This window comes from Dendropsophus ebraccatus, chromosome 10 (genome assembly GCF_027789765.1).
Source record: "Dendropsophus ebraccatus isolate aDenEbr1 chromosome 10, aDenEbr1.pat, whole genome shotgun sequence".
Taxonomy (NCBI): domain Eukaryota; kingdom Metazoa; phylum Chordata; class Amphibia; order Anura; family Hylidae; genus Dendropsophus; species Dendropsophus ebraccatus.
In genome coordinates, this window is record NC_091463.1 from 102,387,815 (window position 1) to 102,411,226 (window position 23,412).

Consider the following 23,412-nt stretch of genomic DNA (forward strand, 5'->3'; position numbering starts at 1 on the left):
CGTGCTGATGCCATCTCCGCTTTCTTTATGCTTCCTCGGAGTCTTGTTTCGTTCACTCGGTTGGATCCAATCATATAGAACAGCAGTAGGACGCTCTCTGATTACATCTTACACAATGAGAATCCGCAGATCATCGCAGCCCCCGCCATCATCACATTTACCTTCACGATTCTATGAGTCGCTTTAATGACGAACATTTATTGCGGCCAAGCCCGGGGGCTGATGGGAGGAAACTGCAGGTATCTCCATATACTGCGGCTGTGTTATGGGTCTGCAGGGTCCGCCGCCTGGTGATGGCTGTGGGGGTCTGGAGGAGGGATGGGCAGACATATATCATGGTGGGGTAGCTGTGGGGTGAGCACTCATTCATCTGATAGAGACCTCTCACTATCCCCCCTCCCCCTAGGCAGACTCATCTCAGCTGAGCAGTCATGTGTTCTGAATGAAGTTGATGGAGGGGAGTAATGCTGCGTTTACATGGAGCGATAATTCGCCCAATCGATCGTTTACGATTTTAAAGCACTGATTTGGGTTTTATAACGATCAGCGTTTAGACGAATAAATCGTTAGAAAAATCGTTATTGCGATCGTTTTTAAGATTGCTTAAGCCCATCTTTTACATAGGGTAAATCGGTGAAAGACTGTTTACACGAACCGATCTGCGAATTTTCAGCGAACAGCGATTTAAGAACATGTTGAAAGATCAAAATGAACGATTTCTTGCTCGTTGTTTGATCGTTTGCTGTGTTTACATGTTACGAATATCGCTCAAATGCGATCGTTTATGCGAAAATTCGAATGATAATCGTTCCGTGTAAACGCAGCATAAACCTCCAGAGCTGAAATCCAACATCCTCTACCTTCTCCCCCAATACACGTTGGATGGCCCTGACGTAATTTGCGCACATCTGTGTACAGGGCTTAGTGTCACCTGGCACCTGGTAATAATTGACATTAGGGAGATTCACCATATGCCCCGCCCAAGTATCACACCCTCATCACACCCTAAAGTGGAAACCAATCCCAAGCCAGACCCCTAAACAAGAACAGACCCCAAACCAGATGCCAAACACAAATACAGATCCCACAACTAGTACGGACCCCAAATAAGACCCCTAAACTAATACAGACCCCAAACCAGATCATAAACACAAGTATAGACCCCAAAAAGGACCCATTAACTAGTACAGGCCCCAAACCAGATGCTTAACACAAGTATAGACCCCAAATAAGACCCCTAAACTAATACAGACCCCAATCCAGATCATAAACACAAGTAAAGGCCCCACATAAGACCCCTAAACTAATACAGACCCCAATCCAGATCATAAACACAAGTATAGACCCCAAAAAGGACCCCTAAACTAGTACAGAACCCAAACCAAATACTAAACACAAGTATAGACCCCAAATCAGACCCCTTAACTTAATACAGACCACAGACCAGATGTCACAAATAATCTTGTTCATTTTAAGATTTTTTTTCCCTTTAAGTTTTTTTACCTTTAATAACTTCATGTTTTCCCCAGATTTACGAACAGTGTGGATGGAAACTCTTTACTTTTGTCTCTGCGCCATAAATACCTTTAGTTACCAGGTGTTTTCACTGAGACAGCGACCTCACAACAGCTACGATGATTTATTCCCCGATCACACAGTGACCTGACTACGACTACGATGATTTGTCCCCCGATCACACAGTGACCTGACTATGACTATGATGATTTATCCCCCGATCACACAGTGACCTGACTACAACTATGATGATTTATCCCCCGATCACACAGTGATCTGACTACAACTATGATGATTTATCCCCCGATCACACAGTGACCTGACTACGACTACGATGATTTGTCCCCCGATCACACAGTGATCTGACTACAACTATGATGATTTATCCCCCGATCACACAGTGACCTGACTACGACTATGATGATTTATTCTTCGATCACACAGTGACCTGACTACCATAATTTATTCCCTGATCACACAGTGACCTGACTACGATGATTTATCCCCCGATCACACAGTGACCTGACTATGATGATTTATCCCCCGATCACACAGTGACCTGACTATGATGATTTATCCCCCGATCACACAGTGACCTGACTATGAAGATTTATCCCCCGATCACAGTTACCTGACCAGGGCCATATTTCCCACTAGGCACTCGTGGTCCAGTGCCTAGGGCAGCACCTTGAAGGGGGGCAGCACCAGGGAGCAGGGGAAAGGAAATAACTTTTTTTTGTTTGTTTATTTTTTTACTCTTCCCTTCTCCTGTTCAGACTTGCCAGTAAATCTGGTGTCTTTTCGAGAGGGGTGGGGGTAGGGGGTGGGTGTATGATAGTATTGGTCAGGTCTGGTATGGCAGTGTTATCCAGTCACAGTATGGCGGTATTGGTCAGGTCTGGTATGTCGGTATTATGCAGTCACAGTATGGCGGTATTATCCAGTCACAGTATGGCGGTGTTGTTCAGGTCTGGTGTGGTGGTGTTAAATGTGACGCCTGGAGCTATTAATTACCATTTCTATGGTGAGAACTTCTCCAGACAATATGTAGACTGTTCTAATCATCAAAATCATGATGCTAATTGGTGAGTGAAGATGGGACGTCTTCAGGTTTAGTACCTAGGGCAGCAGCAGCTGTTAATACAGCCCTGGACCTGACTACGATGATTTATCCCCTGATCACACAGTGACCTGACTACGACTACCATGATTTATCCCCCGATCACACAGTGACCTGACTACGACTACAGTGATTTATCCCCCGATCACACAATGACCTGACTACCATGATTTATCCCCCGATCACACAGTGACCTGACTACGATGATTTATCCCCCGATCACACAGTGACCTGACTACGATGATTTATCCCCCGATCACACAGGGACCTGACTACAATGATTTATCCCCCGATCACACAGTAACCTGACTACGATGATTTATCCCCTGATCACACAGTGACCTGACTACGACTACCATGATTTATCCCCCGATCACACAGTGACCTGACTACGACTACAGTGATTTATCCCCCGATCACACAGTGACCTGACTACGATGATTTATCCCCCGATCACACAGTGACCTGACTACGATGATTTATCCCCCGATCATACAGTGACCTGACTACGATGATTTATCCCCCGATCACACAGTGACCTGACTACGATGATTTATCCCCCGATCACACAGTGACCTGACTACGATGATTTATCCCCCGATCACACAGTGACCAGTCTAAGGGTGGTATTACACGGGCCAATGGGGGCCCGATAATACCTGTAAGCAAGCAGCGATCTGCTAGATCGTCGCATGTTTACTGGACCTATTACACGGCCCGATAATCGTTAAACAAGGGCTGCAAGGACATCCTTACCGATGTTCTTGCAGCCCTTGCTTAACTATATACATTACCCATCCACTTTCCAGGGCTGCTGCTGCGGTCTTCTTCTCCACGGGTCTTGTGCGCTCTAACTTTAGAGTGGCCTGTCAGCTGACAGGCCGCTCAGCCAATCACAGGAAGGGAATGCTGCGGCCTGTGATTGGCCAGGCGGCCTGTCAGCTGACAGGCCACTCTGAAGCTAGAGCGCGCAGGACCCGTGGAGAAGAAGACCGCAGCAGCAGCCCTGGAACGTGGATAGGTAATGTATATCGTCAGTCGCCGACACCGCACCGCTATTACACATAGCGGTGTGCGGTTGGCGCCTGACGAAAATAGGTCCAAACCTATATCAACGATCAGCCGATGATCGCTGTCATCGGCTGATCGTTGTATTTATTACATGGAGAGATAATCGGCCGATTATCGTTCCGTGTAATAGTACCCTAAGACTACAGTGATTTATCTACAGATCACACAGTAACCTGACTATGACTACGATGATTTATTCCCCGATGACACAGTGACCTGACTACGATGATTTATCACCCGATCACATAGTGACCTGATTACGATTACAGTGATTTATCCTCGATCTCACAGTAACCTGGCTATGACTACGATGATTTATCCCCCGATCACACAGTGACCTGACTATGACTACGATGATTTATCCCCCGATCACACAGTGACCTGACTACAATAATTTATCCCCCGATCACACAGTGACCTGACTATGACTACGATGATTTATCCCCCGATCACACAGTGACCTGACTACAATAATTTATCCCCCGATCACACAGTGACCTGACTTCAACTATGGTGATTTATTCCTGCTCACACAGTGACCTGACTACAGTGATTTATTCCCCGATCACACAGTGACCAGTCTGACTACAATAATTTATCCCCCGATCACACAGTGACCTGATTACGATTACAGTGATTTATCCTCGATCTCACAGTAACCTGGCTATGACTACGATGATTTATCCCCCGATCACACAGTGACCTGACTTCAACTATGGTGATTTATTCCTGCTCACACAGTGACCTGACTACAGTGATTTATCCCCCGATCACACAGTGACCAGTCTGACTACAATGATTTATCCCCCGAGGGTCGTTAGAGGAGCAAACGAGCGCTGAGAGCGCTCGTTTGCTCCTCGTTCCCCGCTCGCTACCGCCGCTATTCATCGCGGCAGCAGCGAACGGGTGAGTGCGGGAGGGGCGGCGGGGAGCTGCGGGGGGGCTGCTCGGAGGATCGCTGATCGTCCGGGCAGCCCATAGGATATAGCAGCGTCTGCTGCCGACGCTCCTATTCAATGGAGCGACGGCAGCAGATCGCTGCTATATCAGTCGCTTGTTTTTCAACATGTTGAAAAACAAGCGACTGCAACGATCAGCCGACATGAACGATGTCGGCTGATCGTTGCACTCTATTCCACGGGACGATTATATACGGACGATAATCGTTCCGTCGAATAGGGCCTTTAGACTACAGTGATTTATCTGCAGATCACACAGTAACCTGACTATGACTACGATGATTTATCACCCGATCACACAGTGACCTGACTACGATTACAGTGATTTATGCCTCGATCTCACAATAAACTGACTACAATGATTTATTCCCCGATGACACAGTGACCTGACTTCGACTATGATGATTTATCCCCTGATCACACAGTGACCTGACTACAACTATGGTTATTTATCCCCTGATCACACAGTAACCTGACTACGACTACAATGATTTATTCCCAATCACAAAGTGACCTGACTACAATGATTTATCCCCCGATCATACAGTGACCTGACTTTGACTATGGTGATTTATTCCCAATCTCACAGTGACCTGACTACAACTATGATGATTTATTCCCTGATCCCACAGTGACCTGACTACGACTACGGTGATTTATCCCCCGATCACACAGTGACCTGACTACGACTACAGTGATTTATCCCCCTATCACACAGTCACCTGACTACGACTACGGTGATTTATCCCCCGATCACACAGTGACCTGACTACGACTACGGTGATTTATCCCCCGATCACACAGTGACCTGACTACGACTACGGTGATTTATCCCCTAGTTAAACCACCACTGTTTCTAGTACACGAGGTGAGGATGTGGGAATCTCATGCGTTGTTCACATCTGTTGTTAAGCCGGAGCTCCCACTGTGACTGATTTAGGATTTTAATAAAAACCTTATTTCTTTTTCGAGTTCCATTAATGTTTAAATATGCAAAACAGCGTCAGAGTAACTGATAGATCCGGGAGCGGTAATTACCAGCTCACCAATAAACCATCATTTAACTGTATTATTATTCTTTTTACCCTTTTATCAGTATCACTGATCGTCTGTAAGCTCTGACTGCCGCACTTTGACACGATACAGTTTATCCATTCCTGAATCAGCCAATCATCCTCCCTAAATAGATTTACAGGGGCTGAATTATAAGACGTCTTCCATTGACTTATAAGGGGGAGGAAGCTGCAAGGTGCACGATAAGCGGCTCCAGGCGGTTGACTCATTTTCTTTGTATCAAGTGCACTTACAGAAGGACGCAGATCCTCAGTTTGTTAAAGGAGCAGAGACAACAAAATACACAGGTCACGTACAGTAACACTTAAAGAGCAGCACCACTCAAAAATGTAATACCTCCCTAAGACAGGCAGTATTATAGTACAGTGGTATCGTGGTTTAAGAGTAACTTGGATTAAGAGTGTTTTGCAAGATGAGATCACAGTTTTTTTTAAATTGTAACTTGGTGTAAGAGCATTGCTTTGGTGTAAGAGCTCCCTGTGCTGGGTGGGAGGGGGAGTGAGGGAGGGGCATGTTCTGCATAGCGGGGTCTACAGCCCTGTACTCTGACCCAGGAAGACTCCCTCACCTTCCAAATCATAGCAGATCCACTTCAGGCTGGGGCTTACATCAGGTGACAGGACTGTGGAGGTAATCTCTCCATAGCTGTAACCCCTCTCTCCCCAGACAGAGTGCTGCTATACTGTGCTAACCTTATACCATGCTCATTCCTTCCTGTAGTCTCTGTCAGCCCTTCTCATCCTCTCTATTCCTGCTATAATCTGCCTGCACTTACACTCAGCTCTATACACGTCTGCTATATATGATACTGCTGTACATAGGAGCAGTATTATAGTAGTTATATCTCTGTATATAGGAGCAGTATTATAGCAGTTATATTCCTGTATATAGGAGCAGTATTATAGTAGTTATATTCCTGTATATAGGAGCAGTATTATAGTAGTTATATTCCTGTGTATAGGAGCAGTATTATAGTAGTTATATTCCTGTGTATAGGAGCAGTATTATAGTAGTATATTCCTGTATGTAGGAGAAGTATTATAGTAGTTATATTCCTGTATATAGGAGCAGTATTATAGTAGTTATATTCCTGTATATAGGGGCAGTATTATAGTAGTTATATTCCTGTATATAGGGGCAGTATTATAGTAGGTATATTCCTGTATATAGGAGCAGTATTATAGTAGTTATATTCCTGTGTATAGGAGCAGTATTATAGTAGTTATATCCCCGTATATAGGAGCAGTATTATAGCAGTTATATTCCTGTATATAGGAGCAGTATTATAGCATTTATATTCCTGTATATAGGAGCAGTATTATAGTAGGTATATTCCTGTATATAGGAGCAGTATTATAGTAGTATATTCCTGTACATAGGAGCAGTATTATAGTAGTTATATCTCTGTATATAGGAGCAGTATTATAGCAGTTATATTCCTGTATATAGGAGCAGTATTATAGCATTTATATTCCTGTATATAGGAGCAGTATTATAGTAGGTATATTCCTGTATATAGGAGCAGTATTATAGTAGTTATATTCCTGTGTATAGGAGCAGTATTATAGTAGTTATATCCCTGTATATAGGAGCAGTATTATAGTAGTTATATTCCTATATATAGGAGCAGTATTATAGTAGTTATATTCCTGTATATAGGAGCAGTATTATAGTAGTTATATTCCTGTGTATAGGAGCAGTATTATAGTAGTTATATTCCTGTGTATAGGAGCAGTATTATAGTAGTATATTCCTGTATATAGGAGAAGTATTATAGTAGTTATATTCCTGTATATAGGAGCAGTATTATAGTAGTTATATTCCTGTATATAGGGGCAGTATTATAGTAGTTATATTCCTGTATATAGGGGCAGTATTATAGTAGGTATATTCCTGTATATAGGAGCAGTATTATAGTAGTTATATTCCTGTGTATAGGAGCAGTATTATAGTAGTTATATCCCTGTATATAGGAGCAGTATTATAGCAGTTATATTCCTGTATATAGGAGCAGTATTATAGCATTTATATTCCTGTATATAGGAGCAGTATTATAGTAGGTATATTCCTGTATATAGGAGCAGTATTATAGTAGTTATATTCCTGTGTATAGGAGCAGTATTATAGTAGTTATATCCCTGTATATAGGAGCAGTATTATAGTAGTTATATTCCTATATATAGGAGCAGTATTATAGTAGTTATATTCCTGTATATAGGAGCAGTATTATAGTAGTTATATTCCTGTGTATAGGAGCAGTATTATAGTAGTTATATTCCTGTATATAGGAGCAGTATTATAGTAGTTATATCCCTGTATATGGGAGCAGTATTATAGTAGTTATATTCCTGTATATAGGAGCAGTATTATAGTAGTTATATTCCTGTATATAGGAGCAGTGTTATAGTAGTATATCCCTGTATATAGGGAGCAGTATTATAGTAGTTATATCCCTGTATATAGGGAGCAGTATTATAGTAGTTATATTCCTGTATATAGGAGCAGTATTATAGTAGTTATATTCCTGTGTATAGGAGCAGTATTATAGTAGTATATTCCTGTATATAGGAGAAGTATTATAGTAGTTATATTCCTGTATATAGGAGCAGTATTATAGTAGTTATATTCCTGTATATAGGGGCAGTATTATAGTAGTTATTGGTGGGTAGTAAGATATAGAAGCCTGCACCGCTCCAGAACTTGCACTATATAGATGGGGGCCAAGGATAGGTTCTTTAGGCCTGACAATGGATGTGAATGTGGCTGCTGGAAGGGGGTGCACACTACGGAGGTGAGATATACTGGAGTTGAAGAGGAGAAATATGTAGTCGCACTCACCCTTTATCTTTCAGCTTAGCGGCTTTATTGACAATTCACAAGTTGCGGGGAGGGAAAGGACTCAGGTGTGTTCGCGTCCTGGGACGTCCGTTTCGGGGATACGCCCCCTTTGTCGACCAGGTGATGACGTCAGGATGCCAGGAAGGGTGTGATATACAAAATACATTGTGCACGTGATGTATAACAACCAATAAAAACATTTCTCAGGTGTCAGATAAATACGCTTAAATCGATTCGCTCGTTGAGACCGAGCGGACCAATTGCGTTTAAACGTGAGATCCATGTAGATTCCCTCCTCAATAGGGTTTGATGTCTGTCCGAGCCGTCCTTAGGGGAGTCGACCCGTTCGAGGCCCAGAAATCTTAATGAGGAGGTGTTGCCGTTATGGACAGTTCTGATATGTTCAATCAGACGGGGGACCCCCTTGCCCGTCTTAACAGAATAGACATGTTCCTTAAAGCGGATCCATAGTGCCCTTTTTGTTTTGCCTACGTAATACATTTGGCAGCTACAGACTATGGCGTAAACAACGTAACAGGATTTACAGGTTATGAAGTCATGTATGAAACAGTCAATGCCGCCTAGGCGGATATAGGCTACATTTAGCATGTGCACACAATATCTACACTGTCCACATTTTTTATTTCCCTGTGGCAGGGTGGAGGTGAGCCATTGTTTCTGGCTAGTGGCTGTGCGTTCAGTGTATGTATTGTTACTAAGACAATCGCCCAAGTTTTTGTTCTTCCTGTATGATATGCAGGGTCTACGGGAGGCTATTTCATAGAGGTCGGGATCACTTTCTAAAAGGTGCCAATGGCGTAATATGGAATTTTTCAGAGTAGTGTTCATTGGAGAATTTTGAAAAATGAAATTAAATCTTCTATCATTGTTTGTATTTTTCTGGGATGGTTTTAATAGAGAGGCTCTGGTTTTGGACTCAGCGCGACGTCTCGCTTCATGCACTATGCTGGGGGGGTAACCCCTATTCAGGAACCTCTCCTCCATTTCGAGAGCCTGCCGTGAGAATAGCTCATCGGTATTATTAACCCTACGTAGCCTGAGCATTTGGCCATACGGAATGGCTTTTTTTGTGTGCTCAGGGTGGGAGCTCTCAAAATGGAGGAGAGAATTACAGGCTGTGGGCTTCCTGTATACAGAGGTGCAGAGGGAATCATTTTTGACCTCTACAAGTACATCTAGAAATTCGAGGGTCAGTCCTCCGAATTTCGATGTAAAGAACATGTTAACTTTGTTGGACTCGTTGAGGTACTGTATAAACTCTGAAAAATCCTTTTCAGTTCCCTGCCATATCATAAAGACATCATCTACAAATCTGTAGTAAGTTTTGATGTATTTAATGTATGGGTTGCTGGGGGTAAAGACAGTGTCGTGTTCCATTTTTGCAAGAAACAGATTAGCATACGTACAGGAGACCGGCGTGCCCATGGCAGTGCCGATCTCCTGTCGATGCCACCTGCCCTCACTCAGGAACACGTTGTTGGTAAGGATAAATTTTAAGGCTTCCCGGATAAAGTCCTCCATGGATGTCGTGGCATCATTATGCCTAACGAACCAGGATACTGCCTCTACACCCGCATCATGTGGGATGCGGGTGTAGAGGCTCTCCACATCGATGGAAACAAGGGAGCAGTCATTTGACCAGGGGGTGTCTTCCAACATCTGTAAGAAATGACTTGAATCTCTGAGATATGAAGGTATGCACTTAAGAAGTGGATTGAGTAGCCAGTCCAAGAATTTGGAGAGGTTCTCAGTTGGTGAGTTAATGGCAGAAACGATCGGGCGCCCAGGGGGTACTTCAAGCAATTTGTGAATTTTAGGCAGGAAGTACCACCTGGGCGGCCTGGGGGCTATGGGGATGAGTTTTTCTGCTGTTTTTTTGTCTATGGTGCCCAGGGTAGTGTATTTGTTCAGCATAGACCTTAGTTTCTCTTTTATCTCCGGGGTAGGATCCTTGTTTAGGGTAATATATGTTTTTCTATCCCCGAGTTGGCGGAGAGGTTCCTGAATAGGGGTTACCCCCCCAGCATAGTGCATGAAGCGAGACGTCGCGCTGAGTCCAAAACCAGAGCCTCTCTATTAAAACCATCCCAGAAAAATACAAACAATGATAGAAGATTTAATTTCATTTTTCAAAATTCTCCAATGAACACTACTCTGAAAAATTCCATATTACGCCATTGGCACCTTTTAGAAAGTGATCCTGACCTCTATGAAATAGCCTCCCGTAGACCTTGCATATCATACAGGAAGAACAAAAACTTGGGCGATTGTCTTAGTAACAATACATACACTGAACGCACAGCCACTAGCCAGAAACAATGGCTCACCTCCACCCTGCCACAGGGAAATAAAAAATGTGGACAGTGCAGGTATTGTGTGCACATGCTAAATGTAGCCTATATCCGCCTTGGCGGCATTGACTGTTTCATACATGACTTCATAACCTGCAAATCCTGTTACGTTGTTTACGCCATAGTCTGTAGCTGCCAAATGTATTACGTAGGCAAAACAAAAAGGGCATTATGGATCCGCTTTAAGGAACATGTCTATTCTGTTAAGACGGGCAAGGGGGTCCCCCGTCTGATTGAACATATCAGAACTGTCCATAACGGCAACACCTCCTCATTAAGATTTCTGGGCCTCGAACGGGTCGACTCCCCTAAGGACGGCTCAGACAGACATCAAACCCTATTGAGGAGGGAATCTACATGGATCTCACGTTTAAACGCAATTGGTCCGCTCGGTCTCAACGAGCGAAACGATTTAAGCGTATTTATCTGACACCTGAGAAATGTTTTTATTGGTTGTTATACATCACGTGCACAATGTATTTTGTATATCACACCCTTCCTGGCATCCTGACGTCATCACCTGGTCGACAAAGGGGGCGTATCCCCGAAACGGCCGTCCCAGGACGCGAACACACCTGAGTCCTTTCCCTCCCCGCAACTTGTGAATTGTCAATAAAGCCGCTAAGCTGAAAGATAAAGGGTGAGTGCGACTACATATTTCTCCTCTTCAACTCCATTATAGTAGTTATATTCCTGTATATAGAGGGCAGTATTATAGTAGTTATATTCCTGTATATAGAGGGCAGTATTATAGTAGTTATATTCCTGTATATAGGGGGCAGTATTATAGTAATATATCCCTGTATATAGAAGCAGTATTATAGTAGTTATATTCCTGTATATAGGAAAAGTATTATAGTAGTTATATTCCTGTATATAGGGGGCAGTATTATAGTAGTTATATCCCTGTATATAGGAGCAGTATTATAGTAGTGTATCCCTGTATATAGGAGCAGTATTATAGTAGTTATATCCCTGTATATAGGAGCAGTATTATAGTAGTTATATTCCTGTATATAGGGGGCAGTATTATAGTAGTTATATCCCTGTATATAGGGGCAGTATTATAGTAGTTATATCTCCTGTATATAGGAGCAGTATTATAGTAGTTATATTCCTGTATATAGGAGCAGTATTATAGTAGTTATATTCCTGTATATAGGGGGCAGTATTATAGTAGTTATATCCCTGTATATAGGGGCAGTATTATAGTAGTTATATCTCCTGTATATAGGAGCAGTATTATAGTAGTTATATTCCTGTATATAGGAGCAGTATTATAGTAGTTATATTCCTGTATATAGGAGCAGTATTATAGTAGTATATCCCTGTATATAGGAGCAGTATTATAGTAGTTATATGAACTGGAGAGAATGGAACGGCTGCACATCCCATCTATGGCTGATACTAATGCCGCTAGGCCTATATTAAAAATCAACACCAGAGTGTCTGTATATGAATTGATCAAACCATATTGCCCCGTGTACCACCGCGCAGGTCATCTGGTTCACACGGGTCCCAATGCTAACTCCACACCGTGTCGGTCAGCGACCGCCAACCCCGCAAAGCGTGCACATGCAGGGAAGGGAGGCCATGGAACAGCCCTGCAACCCCAATGTCACAGGACCAGACCCAAAAAGCCCCACCAAAACCCAGCCAGCACCACCGGCGGGGAAGGCTGCCCCCAAACGACACAAGTATGGATATGGTATTACACTTACCATTGCTGCTCTCACAGAATGGGGAAGACATAAGGTCTTCTGTTTGGGGGCGACCTTCTCCGCCGGTGGTGCTGGCCGGGTTCTGGTGTGGTGTTTTTGGGTCTGGTCCTGTGGCATGGGGGTCGCAGGGCCGTCCCATGGCCCCCGTTCCCTGACTGTGCACGCCTGCGGGGTTGGTGGCCACTGACTGGCACAGTGTGGACTTAGTGTAGGGACCCATGTGTATCAGATACCTGCACGATGGTACATGGGGCAGTATGGCTTGATCAATTCATACACAAAATTCTGATGTGTTTTTTATTTAGCCAAGCGGCACTAGTATCAGCCATAGGTGTGAGGTGCAGCGCTCTTTTTCTTCCTTGAACCGCATTATAGTAGTTATATTCCTGTATATAGGAGCAGTATTATAGTAGTTATATTCCTGTATATAGGAGCAGTATTATAGTAGTATATTCCTGTATATAGGAGCAGTATTATAGTAGTTATATCCCTGTATATAGGGGGCAGTATTATAGTAGTTATATTCCTGTATATAGGAGCAGTATTATAGTAGTTATATTCCTGTATATAGGAGCAGTATTATAGTAGTTATATCCCTGTATATAGGGGGCAGTATTATAGTAGTTATATTCCTGTATATAGGAGCAGTATTATAGTAGTTATATTCCTGTATATAGGAGCAGTATTGTAGTTATATTCCTGTATATAGGAGCAGTATTATAGTAGTTATATTCCTGTATATAGGAGCAGTATTATAGTAGTTATATTCCTGTATATAGGAGCAGTATTATAGTAGTTATATTCTTGTATATAGGAGCAGTATTATAGTAGTTATATTCTTGTGTATAGGGGCAGTATTATAGTAGTTATATCCCTGTATATAGGAGCAGTATTATAGTAGTTATATCCCTGTATATAGGAGCAGTATTATAGTAGTTATATTCCTGTATATAGGGGGCAGTATTATAGTAGTATATTCCTGTATATAGGGGGCAGTATTATAGTAGTTATATTCCTGTATATAGGAGCAGTATTATAGTAGTTATATCCCTGTACATAGGAGCAGTATTATAGTAGTTATATCCCTGTATATAGGGGGCAGTATTATAGTAGTTATATTCCTGTATATAGGAGCAGTATTATAGTAGTTATATCCCTGTATATAGGAGCAGTATTATAGTAGTTATATCCCTGTATATAGGAGCAGTATTATAGTAGTTATATTCCTGTATATAGGAGCAGTATTATAGTAGTATATTCCTGTATATAGGAGCAGTATTATAGTAGTTATATTCCTGTATATAGGAGCAGTATTAAAGTAGTTATTTTCTTGTATATAGAAGCATTGTTAGGCTATGTTCACACAACGTATCTTTTCGTAAAAGTATGGCCGTTGTTGCAATCGGCAACTACGGCTGTACTTCTTACGAAAAGATAACTTGCCTAGTCTTCTATGGAATCCCGTCCGGAGCGTATACACGTGCCAGTTTCTTGCGGCGCCGTTAGGGATCCCGGCAGGAGCGTATACTTTGTGTATGTATAGATGTACTATGTGTATACACTCTGGCCGGGATTCCTTAGGAGGTATCACTACGTACGTACAGTAGTAATCACTGCTGTTGTTACAACGCCCGTGATTACTACGAAACCTATGCAGTGGGAACATGGCCTGAAATTGCAACACTGAAAAGTTGTGTTATTTCACAGGATTGATTGACATGTTAATAATATGCAAATTCAAAAAAAGGGGAAAATTTTCTGAAAGCATCTGGATTTATGTTGTTTTGCCTATGAGCACGATGCTCGGTAATACATGCACTTACACGCCTTTGCACGCTATCTGTGGAGTTATTAATGGTTGTCTGAGGAACGTTGTGCCACGCTGAATACATTTCTGCGCACAAATCATTAGGGCCGCTGCTCCCTGTGCAATTGTTGGCCAGTGATGTCCCAGATGTGCTCGGTCGGTGACCAGTCTGCAGACACCGCAGCACATGGTAATGCGTTTAAACCACTCAGGCTGCTCAGAGTAGCACAAGGGACATACGCTCTGGTGTTATTGTCTGGGATATACGCTGAGCTGTAACTGTGCCGGGAGTGATGACTAGGGGGTCCAGCTACAGTACAGTATACCCCACACCATAATCCCCGAGGTGATATTCCTATGTGATGCCTCTTCATGGTGTTACCGTTACAATTTCCATACTAATCTCCGGCTATCATTGTCTCCCCTTCTATACTGGTATTATTGCTACTATTGGTCAGTAACAATTTGGCGGTAATATTTATGGTGAATATATTTGCTCTTTATATACTGGTGTTATTTGGTAGCTGTACCACTATTGTATCGAAGTATACGATGTTATCATACATGGAAACTTGTCTTACTTATGTTACCATAGATAAGTGTGGTGGCTGGAGGACGGACCCCAATTCCCTTGGTGGGCCTGAGGTTCTCCAGTCCGACGCTGCTCCTATTGTCATTCCAGTTCTCTATTGTTCTCCCAGTCACCAGGACACGCAATGTAGAGCAGCGCTGGCACCTCGGCCTATACGTATAGTGACCTGCCGGAGGGATGAGCCGAGTCGGCTCCGTCCAGGGATTCTATCGGCACATCGATGGTCAGGAGGCATCGCACAATCGCTGCACTGATCTCATCTGATTTCTCAGGTTTCATCATTTACTTGTTACCTGTCTCTTCTACCATTGAGGAATGTAATAACTTCACCATTTTCTGATCTTTAACCTATCTGTTGCCATGTTTCCCTGAAACACCCGTACAGCACAGCAGGGACAGAGTGTACAGTATGGTGGCTTCTGGCCACCAGGGGAAGCTCACCACAGCAGGCTCAGGCCATGTTCACACATGGTATACCACTGGCCGTTCTGTGACCTGGCCAGAGCTCCATTGTGTGAACTGACATGACTCTGCGGCTGCAAAAAACTGACATGTCAGTTTTTCATGCAGCGGGATGGAATGCCGACCGGTGCGTATATTGTGTGTATACACTAGGGCCGGGATTCCATTCATTCAAGTACAACGTATGTTTAGCATAAATCACGACCATTGTTGCAATTTTTGAACATGTGTGAGCATGGCCTCGAACAGCACAGCAGGGAGAGCATACGATATGGCGGCTTCCAGCCACCAGGGGGAGCTCACCACAGCACACTTGTACAGCACAGCAGGGACAGCATACGATATGGCGGCTTCCAGCCACTAGGGGGAGCTCACCACAGCACACTTGTACAGCACAGCAGGGACAGCATACGATATGGCGGCTTCCAGCCACTAGGGGGAGCTCACCACAGCACACTTGTACAGCACAGCAGGGACAGCATACGATATGGCAGCTTCCAGCCACCAGGGGGAGCTCACCACAGCACACTTGTACAGCACAGCAGGGACAGCATATGGTATGGTGGCCTCTGGGCACCAGGCAGAGCTTACCACAACACACTTGTACAGCACAGCAAGGACAGAGCGTATGGTATGGCGACTTTTGGGTACCGGGGGAACTCACCACAGCACACTTGTACAGCACAGCAAGGACAGTGTACAGTATGGTGGCAGGTGATGGGATAATGGCAGACTGTGTGCAGCTCTACATCTGACTGTAGGAGACAGTGGGGATGGCGGCAGGCAATGGCCCTCTTGATGTCTTGCCGGCCATGGAAAGGAAAACATCAAAGTTGTCGGCAGGTGACGGTCTTCGTGTCCTGCATGCAGTTTCTCTGCAACAGACGGTTAAGGTTACAGTGGTGGCGGGCTAAAAGAATCCCAGCTGCATGTCCTGGTGTCCTGTTGGGCGGGCATGCTTCCAAACAAGAACTTTGCCAGGTGATCCTTTCGGGGGAGGCCTTATATTTAACTAGATCTCATTTCCAGGCGATTTCCTGCTAACCTACCTCAGTCTTGCAGCCCCCACGTTGCGGATTCTCCCTGTGACTGCACATTGCCGCTATACCTCAGAGCCCGGTGTATTAGTTTAGCTGACGTACACTGCGGCGCTGTGGCGGCGGCTCCATTGAGTTTTATAGGCCTCATATAGTCATGTTGTGCGATCTCCACACCTACACGTTTATTTTACGAGCTTTCCCAGCAGTGATTATATAGGTGCGGCGTAATGGACGGAACGTGTAGATTATATGACTGTGAGCTCTATGAGCCGCTGCGGTATATGGCGACACAATGTTTCCATACTGCGATCCGGCCTGTAACGTAGATGATGCAGGTCACGGTGAGGGTAGTAGTCCCTGTAAGAACTTCTTCCACCGCACTGAGGAGACTCTATAACACGAGTCAATTGTCTGAGGATGAAATTTTCCATCTTCCACATGAAGGTCTTTATATTCCCGAGCAGCTAATTGAAATAAAGTGGCGCGGTTTATTAGGCGCCGCCGCCAGGAAAACATTTCATTTGCGCGGCCGTTACCATGGACCGCTACTCGCCACACAAACACTTACAGACGCCATTAATTTTTATGCGGTAAACACCATTAGATGAGGAGTGGGATGACAGCGGACGTATGACTCATGTGTAACACCGATACGGAGGGCGACCGCGCCATTCATCACCACAGCCTGGAGCGGGCACAGATCCCGGGACGTCACCGGAGACGAGGGGGGGAGATACGCGTGGTGTCTATCAGATCTGAATATGTGCTGCGCTGCTGAATATGGTGGTGCTATATAAAGAAAGGGAGGATGAGGATTTACCATAGCACTCAGCTTTCCTAGATTCCTGAACAGCAAATCGGCCATGTTGTATAGCAGGAATGGGGAACCTCCAGCCGAAGGTTCCACATCCCTGCTATACAGTAACATGATACACTGTATGACGGTATAGGGAGGGTGATTACCGTTCAGGACACCGGTAGAGCTGAGGATTGTCCCCTGTATTATGGCGGTCAGTGTCACCCAGCTTTCCAGAAACCAGTGTAACCTAGAAATAAACTAGCGTTTTTTGTTCTTGTGTTTTTCCGGGAAAGCTGGGTGACCCTGAGCGCCATAGCCGCACTTCTTACCTACCTGACAGAGGCGTCACTCAGCTTTCCCGGACTCCTGTATGTGATATCTGCCATGTCGGTAACATCTTAGAGCACTGTGTTACTGCAGACAGAAGGCAGGCGAGCTGAGTGATCGCTCCCATAAACATGTTATATACCGGTTGTCACTCAGCTTTCCAGGAACAACAATGTAGATTTTTTTCTTCTCGTCCTTTTATTTTTTGGAAAGCTGGGTTACACTGACAACCATACTCCATGAAGCGGTCACTCAGCTTTCCCAGACTCCTATCTGCCTTATAACAAGCGCCATTCAGAACACCAGTGAAGCTGGGTGATTATCTGTAGTAAGGCGGACGCTTTATTGTGACAGAATGGATATCCCTCCTCCTATCTGTATCTGTTTCTGGAAAAGCTGGGTGTCAGTGATTGTGGCCATAGTTTCAGCTCTCACAGGGGTCACACAACTTTCCCAGATTCCTGAATGGAGATTCGGCTTTGACATAATGTAAGAGGATGATAGAAGCCACCACAGTATAGCTCCATAACCAGCAGTGTTGGGTGTTAACTAATAAGTTTTAGAGCTGAATTTCTGGTTGTCACCCCGGACTGGGATCGTCACTCGGCTTTCCCAGACTCCTCAATGTGAAATCTGCTTTATGAGATTACAAGACCTATGTAAACTTGTATCTGGTTGTGGGAAAGCTGGGTGACACTACATGGACTATTCATACAGCTCTCACAGGGGCCACACAGCTTTCCAAGACTCCTGAATGTAAGATCTGCTGTGTTATAGCAGGAAAAGAGAAGACATCACCAAATGTAAGGGTTGCTGTTCAGGACCTCAGTGCAGCTGGGTGTCAGCCTGTATGTGTCTCTTCTAGCAGCCAGATCGGTTGTCACCCAGCTTTCCTAGACTCCTGCATAAAAACATTGCACTATGGATAGTTGGGTAACCTTGCCATGCAGGACACTGGTAGAGCTGGGTACTGGCCTCTCTGTGATGGTAGCCATACTGGTCACCCAGCTTTGCCTCCAGTATATAGGCTGTAATAGTATAACTCACCCAACATACACTAATGTGGCAGAGGCCAGAGGAATGTCCTGATACTGGTGCTGAACTGTACCTCCAGAGCTGCACTCACTATTCTGCAAAAATCTGCCAGCATTAATGTTTGGTTTTTGTTCACTTCCACATTACAGCAGCTTTGTGTAATGACACAGACCTGTCAATAGATGGCAGAACTGAATTTTACCTATAGTAGTTACCTTTTCTGGGTCCCAGGACTCAGATTCCCCCAGGATAGAAGGGAAGAACAGGATGACAGGCTAGCAGGGAAAATCATACAAGCATGAATCTATATCAGAGGAAAAAAGAACAAAGCTGCATCTCACATCATAGCAGCTGAGCTGGAGAGGATGATATGAGTGATGATGAGATGACGGCCAGAGATGGAGCAAAAAACAACAGAAAAGACAAGACTAGAAGGACCAGAGTTAGGGCCCTATTCCACCGGACGATTATGGTTTGCATAACCGTTAACCATTAATGATCTCAAACGACCGCTATTGCGAAAGACCTGAAAACGTTCACTCATTTCCATGGAACGATAATCGTTACTTATGATCGTATTTGCGATAGTTTTTTCTTCACTATTTCTTTTCAATTGCGTTCGTATCTACTGCAAACAACCGAACGACGTCTTATTCAATGCGAATGTTTTGCAAATGAGCAATGATAAAAATAGGTCCAGGTCTTATAGCGCCCTCCACTAAACTATAGAGAAGAAAGAAGAGTAATCCTGCCCCTGTAATCTCCCTGCACCAGCCCTCCACTAAACTATAGAGAAGAAAGAAAAGTAATCCTGCCCCTGTAATCTCCCTGCACCAGCCCTCAACTAAACTATAGAGAAGAAAGAAAAGTAATCCTGCCCCTGTAATCTCCCTGCACCAGCCCTCCACTAAACTATAGAGAAGAAAGAAAACTAATCCTGCCCCTGTAATCTCCCTGCACCAGCCCTCCACTAAACTATAGAGAAGAAAGAAAAGTAATCCTGCCCCTGTAATCTCCCTGCACCAGCCCTCCACTAAACTATAGAGAAGAAAGAAAAGTAATCCTGCCCCTGTAATCTCCCTGCACCAGCCCTCCACTAAACTATTGAGAAAAAACAAGAAGAAGGCACAAAGCAAAGTGACCAACTCCCTAAACAAGGCTCAAAGACTTTCAATAATAAAATGAGGACAACATGAACAGAGACGCAAGAAATAGTCAGGAACTCCAGACCAGAAGCTCGAAATCCAAACCTGATCAATCACAAATCCATATCCATTACCCTGGAATCAGATCAGGAGACCCTCATGTCTGCCTCAGAGCTGGGAACCAGAAGAAGCAGTAATATCGGGAGGATCCCTGCCATGCCCGATCTGCTGAGCTATGAGGGATGTGTCTGTCCACAAGCCGTGTTTATACACGAGCAGAACTGTGAATGCAGCTCTGGAGGATAGGTAATAAAGCGTCCAAACAGTTCATGTAGATTATAGCCATGTGTAACCAGCACCATTATGATTACCGATGAATGTATGTGATTGGGATTGGGCAAATGTTTACCTGGATCTTTCTGTATTTATTGTATTCGTATTTACTGACAGAAATCAGTAAAGCTAAAGGCTTCCGTCTTAAAGGGGTTGTCCAGGCTTATAAAAACATGACTACTTTCTTCCAGAATCAGCGCCCCCTCCTGTCCTCGGGCTGGGTGCGGGGCTTTTGCAGCTTAGTTCCGTAGAAGTGAATGGAGCTGAATTGTAATAACACACACAGCCTGAGGACAGGGGTGGTGCTGTTTTTTCGACCCCGTAATCCTGGATAACCACTTTAATAACCAATTTCAACCCTAAATCTCTCCAGACACACCCCTTTTATTCATATTAGCATAAATCCTGCCCCCTTAATTTCTCATTAGTAGATGACCCCCACTTGAGTAGAATAGAATCGGTAGCGTTGATCCTGATTTACGTAGAGTTCATAGAAGTTCAGACTAAACCTTCTCCATCCTCGGCTGCCGTAAACCATTCTGACGTATTTTATACATTCAGTCGGCGACGCCTCAAGTTTTCTCCTTTTTCTTTTACATTTTGACATTGAAGAAAAAGGAAGGAACATAAATCCCTATTTAACACCCCCAAAGCCGCACGTGATTTACAGAGCGTGCTGCGTGTGATTTACAGAGCGCGCCGCACGTGATTTACAGAGCGCGCCGCACGTGATTTACAGAGCGCGCCGCACGTGATTTACAGAGCGCGCTGCGTGTGATTTACAGAGCGCGCCGCGTGAGATTTACAGAGCGCGCCGCACGTAATTTACAGAGCGCGCCGCGTGAGATTTACAGAGCGCGCCGCACGTGATTTACAGAGCGCGCTGCGTGTGATTTACAGAGCGCACCGCACGTGATTTACAGAGCGCGCCGCACGTGATTTACAGAGCGCGCCGCACGTGATTTACAGAGCGCGCCGCACGTGATTTACAGAGCGCGCCGCATGTGATTTACAGAGCGCGCCACGCCAAGGATTCCTGACACTTCTGGATAAACACCACCGGGGATATTGATTTATTACCGATACAAAAATAACAGCGTGATGTCTCCCGAAAAATCCCCAACCTATAGAGTGATAACTGGCGATACACAATGCAAGAATATGACGTCACACCCTAAAAGACTGACATATAAAAGATCCCCCTGACTTCCCATGTTGTCTGCTGAGCACAGGATGATGAACATTCGCAGCTCGGAGACCCCGGGGTGACTGTTCTTACTTTCCATCTAATGTATAGAAATAATATAGAAGTTTCTATACCCGGCCCAGCATCCGGGCCACCCACCAGTTACAGGGCATAATTATCCTGCAGATTACCCGCCCTGAGCCGTAACAGTAAGGGTAGGGGTAGTACCCCAACAGGGGCTCGCACACCCGCCGGCAGTATCTCTGTCCACGACGGCAGTGAGTGCAGCAGTATCCGCTGTTGTCCCACATTGGATGGAAGTCAAGGCCAACTTCTCTCTACAAGACAAGAGAAAAACAGATGAGGAGGTAAAAAAAACAAAAAAACATTTATCTCTGATAAGGTATGCTATCAATTTCTTATAAGATATGTTATCAGTTTCTTATAAGATATTTTTTTAATATTTGCTTGTATTTTTTTAAGCAAAGTTATCTGTAACAACAGTTTCTATTTTAGGTGCCACTACCCTTTAAATTTGCATTTCGAAAAGCCTGCAGGCTTGTTGATTTATAATAGTAACTTGGTAGCATTTTTCTCTGATAAGATATATTATAAAGTTTCTTATATTCACTTGTACTATTGATTTATGCAAAGTTATCTGTAACAAACAGTTTCTATTTTAGGCAATGCTGCCCTTTAAATTTCTATTTGTAGAAGCCCACAGGCTTGTTGATTTATAATAGTAACTTTTTTCCCATCAAACGTCCTGTAATTAATTCCCATTGAATGAGTCCACAATGAGAGCTCCAGTAATAACCATTGGCTTATTTACTGTGTGGATAGGAGCATAATGTGGGTCAGTGCCATTGTGGGAATTCTCTTAATTCTAGCAAGTCCTGCGATCATTAACCTTCCCCTGCCATATAGTAACTACCATCTGTGCTGGTAGGAGGCTCGGCCCATTCATCATAACCAGCGTAATCTGTGTAATGTATCCGAGCCCTGTAATGAATTGTCTGGGAATAATCATTCTCAGACCAAGCTTTAATTTTTATCGGAATTTGTTCTTTTGCGCGGATTCTCAGGGATCTCTGATCGCCGTGAACGGCAGAAAAACAATTATTTAAATAAAAATGATTTATATCGGAACATGTTAATGTGGCGTGTTATGCCTTCAGGTACAGTTAGTCGTCTCGGTAAAATCTCTCATTTGCATGTGTAATTGGCAGCCCATTAATGGCTCATTAGAAGCACAGAGAGGGAGCGCCGCGAACAGAAGCCTCGACAGCGGGACGGGCGCTCCGCCGGCGGATCACGCCCACAATCCCGGCCGTCGTGTTGCCGATTGCAAATAAACTTTGTGAGAAAACCAACAGCAAATGGTTGTAGTGCAATAAATAAGACTCTGTGGATGACATGCGTCTCCTTCAATGCTTAATGAGGTTTACAGAGTCCTACAGGAGGTCTCCACCGAACACCGCGCCCCACGCCGGATCTCCGACCGCGGGAGCTTATTCCACTTACAGTCAGATGTTCAGCAAGACACAAGGGGCCATTTCTCCAAATGTAATGTGTATCAGTTTGTGGTACTGCCTGCTGAGCCATGTATCTAAGCCTACCATATGATACTGTCTGCTAAGTCAATGTATCTAAGCCTATCGTGTGTGATACTACCTGCTAAGCCATGTAGCCACGCCTACCATATATGATATTGTCTGCTTAATCAGTTTTTGCTAAACAGAACATTTTTCTCTTTGCAGCGTCAAATACTATTTTAATGACGTTTGAAACAACAACTATATTGCTTCCCAGTGTAACAGAGCTCTCCCTGCGCCCCCATGTAGTAGACAGACCCCCTCTGTGCCCCATATAAGTAGTTTTCCCAAATATGTGCCACCTTCTGCTGAGGGGTGTCTGGGGCAGCTGGCGGTGACTGAGGGGGGACTGGGGCAGCTGGAAGAGACTGAGAGGGGACTGGGAAAGCTGGAAGAGACTGAAAGGGGACTGAGGCACCTG

At 44.3% G+C, this 23,412-nt stretch overlaps 1 protein-coding gene across 1 annotated transcript in view; it reads right to left on the minus strand.

Annotated features, from left to right (window-relative positions):
• Positions 1 to 21,253: 21,253 nt before the first annotated feature.
• Positions 21,254 to 23,412, minus strand: part of TNMD (tenomodulin) — a 49,611-nt gene continuing 47,452 nt past the window's right edge. The window contains exon 7 of the mRNA XM_069985713.1: positions 21,254 to 21,734. Coding sequence (XP_069841814.1) covers positions 21,525 to 21,734 — 210 coding nt within the window. The 3' untranslated portion in view covers positions 21,254 to 21,524. The remainder of the gene's footprint in view (positions 21,735 to 23,412) is intronic.